The sequence below is a fragment of the Otolemur garnettii genome, unplaced genomic scaffold, assembly GCF_000181295.1.
Source record: "Otolemur garnettii isolate 467f Iridium unplaced genomic scaffold, OtoGar3 scaffold00013, whole genome shotgun sequence".
Lineage (NCBI taxonomy): Eukaryota > Metazoa > Chordata > Mammalia > Primates > Galagidae > Otolemur > Otolemur garnettii.
In genome coordinates, this window is record NW_003852408.1 from 2,836,110 (window position 1) to 2,841,414 (window position 5,305).

Consider the following 5,305-nt stretch of genomic DNA (forward strand, 5'->3'; position numbering starts at 1 on the left):
CGTTTTTGACAAGAGCATGTCCCCTGCCCTCACCCTGGACAATGAAGATCTGACTTACTGACAAGGGTTAAAACAGAAGTTGAGGGCAGGAGTCTGGGCCTACAGCCAACAGATGTGGATGCTCTTTCAGGCAGCCCACAGTCCTCTCTCTTACCTCCCTTATCATTTCACTCTAGTAACCTGTGAATACTCCTGCTAAGTTAGTTTTCACCTTGGACTGTTAGTAACAGGGCCACAGAACCCAAGAAAAAGGAAGGACCTGCTGCTCAAGTGTTACTGTCTTAAAAAGTGGTGCTAGACCTTCCCCTTATTTAAAAAAAAAAAAAAAAGTGGTGCTAACAGAAGCCACAATAATAAGGAAAACATGAGCATAGGGGCGGGAGGGGTAAGTGAACCTTTCTGTCATGTAAAACTGAATAGGGAAAAAGTGTAATTAACTGTTTCCTTTTCAGCCTGTGACAAAACTCATGCTGTGTCTCCTGAGCACTGTTCACAGTGACATGAATGCAACTATCTAAAATACATCATAAAGACAGACAATGCTGTTTGTCCAAAATTTTATTTTAATTTAAATTACAGGGCCAGCCAGATATTCTGATAAGAAATTCACTTTCCTCAGGAGAAAAAGAATGCTTTCCTGGCATTGTTAACAAATGTATACATCTCCACTTTTTTTTAAGGGTTTAAAAAAAAAAATCACATTAAGTAACTGCCTGTGTAAAATTAAACCTTTGTAACACAAAAGAAAGCACTTCCAGTATAATAGTTTTGGTAATATTAAGTGATCATAACTTCAAATGTAACTTTTCGAGTGTTTTCACATTGCGTTCACAGACCCCGGAAAGTCTTAATAACTATCTTCAGATTCCATTGTAAATAGTAACACATCACTGTTTTGACACACTGCACTCCCTCACTGTCTTCCATGTAAAAGGCTCTAGTGCTACCAGGTAATTGCCAAAGTGGAAGCTGTTTTGTTGTTTAAGTTCTAAGAGCTAGCTTGGCAAGGAAACCTTTCTTCTACTTGGTGTAATCAATGTTCTCACACAAATTCCATGCACACAGCACTACCTCACAAGAGCCAGAATGTGACATAACGGCCAAGTCTGCCTTCCTAAACATTTGAGATTTTCTTTTCAAGGAGATTAGATTGCTTTCCTTACTTTCAATAGAAAAACATGAATTATTTTACACAGATTCTATTCTGCTAAAAACAGTCTCGGGAAACCAATTATTATGTTGACTGCCATTTTAATTAACCAGAATAAAATATGCATTTTCTGAAGCTATTTTCTTAACTAGTACTCCTTGACGGAGGTTTTAAAACCTGTTGAGACATCAATTGGGAGGCTCATTTTACTGGCTGATAAGTAATTCAGTTAGTAAGAAGGCTAGCAAAGAATAATTATATCAATTTCTTAATCAGCTATAGCCATGCTGAATTTGAACTGGCACACTCTGATTTGTAAGTTGTTAGTCGTTGATCTTCATATCACCAAGAAAAGATACCATTCTAATAACTTTACATAGATAGAGTCTAGGAGACGTTCTGCCGTGGTCACAGTAACAAAAAAGTGGTGCAAAATCAGTTACTTTATAAATACTGATAATTTGCAGCATTAAGGAACAGGACATTAAAAAAAAGAAGTTTCCCCTTAGGACACCTATGACTAGGAATTCTTCATTTCCTAAGAGAAGCCAAAGTTTTAATTATTCAGTTTCACAACTATTGTACTGGATTACTTACTCTAAGAAAGGAAAGGTGCTCTACAGAGGGTTCCCACACATACAAAGAATCAGCATTAATTTAGCATAATCGCTATCATTCATAGATCTGGTAAATTCCTAACTCATTTTAAATGAATAAGGCCAATATTATGCAGGAAAGTGGCTGAGTTCCAGGGCTGTGTTTCAGCCTACTGATGGCACCCCAGTAGGTAATTGAATACAAAGGATTGGTTTCCTTTTTTTCTTTTAATGCTGTGATACTTAAAATGTTATATCAGCATTTTCATGAAATCTTAAGTATTTCAATTACATATGAGCATTCATTTTTTTTTTTTTGCAAAAACTCAGTATTAGGTAATAGTTACATACTACTACAATAACATTCCTCTGCTGTACAAATTAAACCATTTAAAAGAAATGAGCATTCTAAGAATTATATACAAAAGAAACCTGTAAGCAGTGTTGAAATGAAATGCAAGGTGTTGCTAGCTCTACTGTTTTAAAATAGCTTCAAAAAGTAAAATTAAAAAATACCCTTCAACATATCCAGGTTTACAAGTCTCGAGAAAATCAAATGTCAAAAAATTCTAGAAAGCTGTGAAAAGCATATATACATTTTCCTTATGACCTCATGAAGCTTCACACTTTTGAGTAGATGTTAAGTTTCAGTATCAATTTATTCGCATGTCAACTTTATCTGCCCCCAAAGATCACATCCTGGATCCAGTTCCCCTCTGATTTCCTTCAGCGAAGAGGTACAATCTGATGCCAGGATACCAGGTGTGCACATGCCACTTGGTGCTCAGGTCATCAACAAAGATGAATGCAAATACATAGGTTTAACCTGATACTATCAATGCCCTCTTCCCTACGTGACACTCTCATCTACATGTTTGTCTTCATGAACCCAGATGTGTTCGGAACTCCTGTAGCAAACGAAGTCTTTGAATTCTGAAATGACACAAAGATCGAGAAAAAGCCCACATGAGCCCTAGTGTGCAAGCGGCAGCAGCTACGATCTCCAACCTGGACTGAAAAACAAAGGGTAAAATGAAAAACCGTTCACTTCACAGCAGATTAGCAGTAATGTTCCTCATGAATCGATAAGAGTGCCTGATGCTGAACAGCTAACAGCAAACGCTGAATTTGGGTTTAATATTTTAGATGTTTATTGGAAATTAAGCTTCTTGCTGAGCTGGTCTCTTCAAATCCCTGATCTGTTTAACTAGATAGGTCTTCTCGTCGTTAAACTGCTCGTCCTCGGTCCTGTCATTCTGAAACTTGCTGAGGAACTCTATGAGTTTGGTCTGGTTCTTGAGGAGGATGTCCAGGATGGGCTGGGTCTTGTTAGGGTTGGCTACAAACACCTGCATGGAGAGAAAGTGCATCTGTCACAGCAAGAATAAGACACAAAGAGCAGTGGTTCTCAACCTTCCTAATGCTGCGGCCCTTAAATACAGTTCCTGTGGGTCTACAGACACCTGAGCAGAAGCAGCAGCCACAAAACCACACGTCCACTCCTCTCCCATAACAGGTGGTGAAGTGGGGTAAGGAGTTTTTGCTTTAGAAGACCTTATTTTACAATTTGAAGAAAAAATAACGATTACATGTTTTAGCACAAATGGGACTGATAAACTCATTCTGCCAGCCCTGAAACACAGTGATTAGTACGAAACACAGTTTTTGATTTAGAATGAAAAAGCCAAAAATTATTTCAGAGCACAAAAGGTCAGACTGGATTTTAAGAATAAACCTCTGTGGAAAGCATTAACAAATGCTTTTGTTCTATGATGATAATCTTTTATGCTGAAGATAAATGACACTCTTCTATAAATAAATTTCCTTGCTTCCAGAATCCAAATCCCTCTGACTCTATCTCCCTGTTTAAATGCTATACCACACAAATAGAACTGAATTGAATTCTATCACTGAGATTACCAAAATAAGGCTAATGATATTTTGGTAATTTGTAAATGAAATGATATTAACAACTCCTGAGGAAAATACTATTTATGGTTTTAGTACTCTACCTTAAAAACGTGGAAGGCCTCAAACTGGATGTTACGGCTTTTGTCTCGTAGAAGGTTCATCATTAATTTGAGGTTCTCAGGTTTACTGATGTATTTTGTCATAATTGTGAAGTTGTGTCTATCTAATAGTAGTTCACCAAGAAGCTGAGAAGACATTTGAACAGTTATTCTTACATTAAGATTTACAGAAAAACAAAGTAAAAAAAAATTCATTTGATAATCATTATTAAGCACAGAATATTGACAGACACTTGAAAGATTAAAAATTTAATTGTGACCTAAAAGCTATCAAGTGCCTATTCTCTGCCATTTGAACACCTACCTACCCTTCCCTTAGGAGTTTAAGTCTATGGAAAACCCGACCCTGCTCTCTAGAGGACATTCAAGGCACCTTTGGCCCAGGATCAGAGCCTGCCAGAGCCTACTCTTTAAATGTGCATTTATGTTGGCTCACTAAAAGGAAACAAACCAAAAAAAAAAAAGGAAAGAAAGGTTACTGATAATTCATAAACCTAAACTTAATAAAATTTTATTATTTTAAAACTTTACTTAGCTACACTGAGTAAGAAAATCTGAAGATGGCTCATTTCAGTCCAGTTGTCTGAAGGAAGATGACTGGTTAATTCTTTAAATTTCTTCTGAAATAATAAAATCAAATAAAAATAAGGAAATAGAAATTTGCGGCAAAATAAATACAGGAATAAATAAATGCCAATGTGGCTATAAAAAAGAGTTCAGTAACCCATCTTTAAAGTACACTGGTTCTGACACTGCTCTGTATGTTCATGGGGTATTTAACATGACTGCCTATATATATATATATATATATATATATGCACACACACACATATATATATATTTTATATATGTGCACATTATACACACACGCTACTGACTCCATTGAACTGTGTGTGTATAGCCCCTAGGCTGAGAATCCCACTGGGAACTTCCACTCTCTCACCAATGGTGAGAGTGGCAGGACAAACTGTTCCAAGGGCTGCCTGAGGGTCTGTCCAACCTTCTGAAAATGCAAGTGGTGCTGCCACTAGCTCTCAGGGCCCTTGACCATCTAGCCAGAATACCTTGAGATGGGAGTACAATAAGTATCTCCAGAATGACTGCAAGGCCTGGCCCAATCAATAGCAATTAGTGGAAAGCACTGGGACCTCACAGGACCATGCCTGTAGGGGCATATTTCCAAGCTATGGCTATGACTGATCCCTGACTCCAAGAGTTGCAGTCCTCTGGACGAAGAAGGAAATAGCTGTTCAGATGCAAAGGACTGGACTGGACTGGACTGGAAGTGGGGATGACAGACAGCATTCTTATTGAAGGATACCAAGTATTTACAAATGCTCCTAGTATCCTTAGTGTCACAGAAATTTAAGGTCTTCAAGGGAGAATTCCCACGTAAGAAGGAGAGAGAACTCTGGGCAGAGTAGGATTTATAAGCAACCTGGCAAGAAATTAAGTGGAATTATGATTTCTTTTCCCAAGCCCTTTGTAAGTCCATCTATAGTTCCTGTCAGCACTGCTTCCTGACAGAG

General features: G+C 37.7%; 1 protein-coding gene across 1 annotated transcript in view; it reads right to left on the bottom strand.

The window, feature by feature from the left end:
• Positions 1 to 540: 540 nt before the first annotated feature.
• CAB39 (calcium binding protein 39) overlaps positions 541 to 5,305 on the bottom strand; it is an 83,949-nt gene continuing 79,184 nt past the window's right edge. Inside the window, exons 8-9 of the mRNA XM_012802283.2 lie at positions 3,759 to 3,902; positions 541 to 3,095 (exon numbers count right to left, since the gene is read on the bottom strand). Of these exons, the coding sequence (XP_012657737.1) occupies positions 2,907 to 3,095; positions 3,759 to 3,902 (333 nt within the window). The 3' untranslated portion in view covers positions 541 to 2,906. The remainder of the gene's footprint in view (positions 3,096 to 3,758; positions 3,903 to 5,305) is intronic.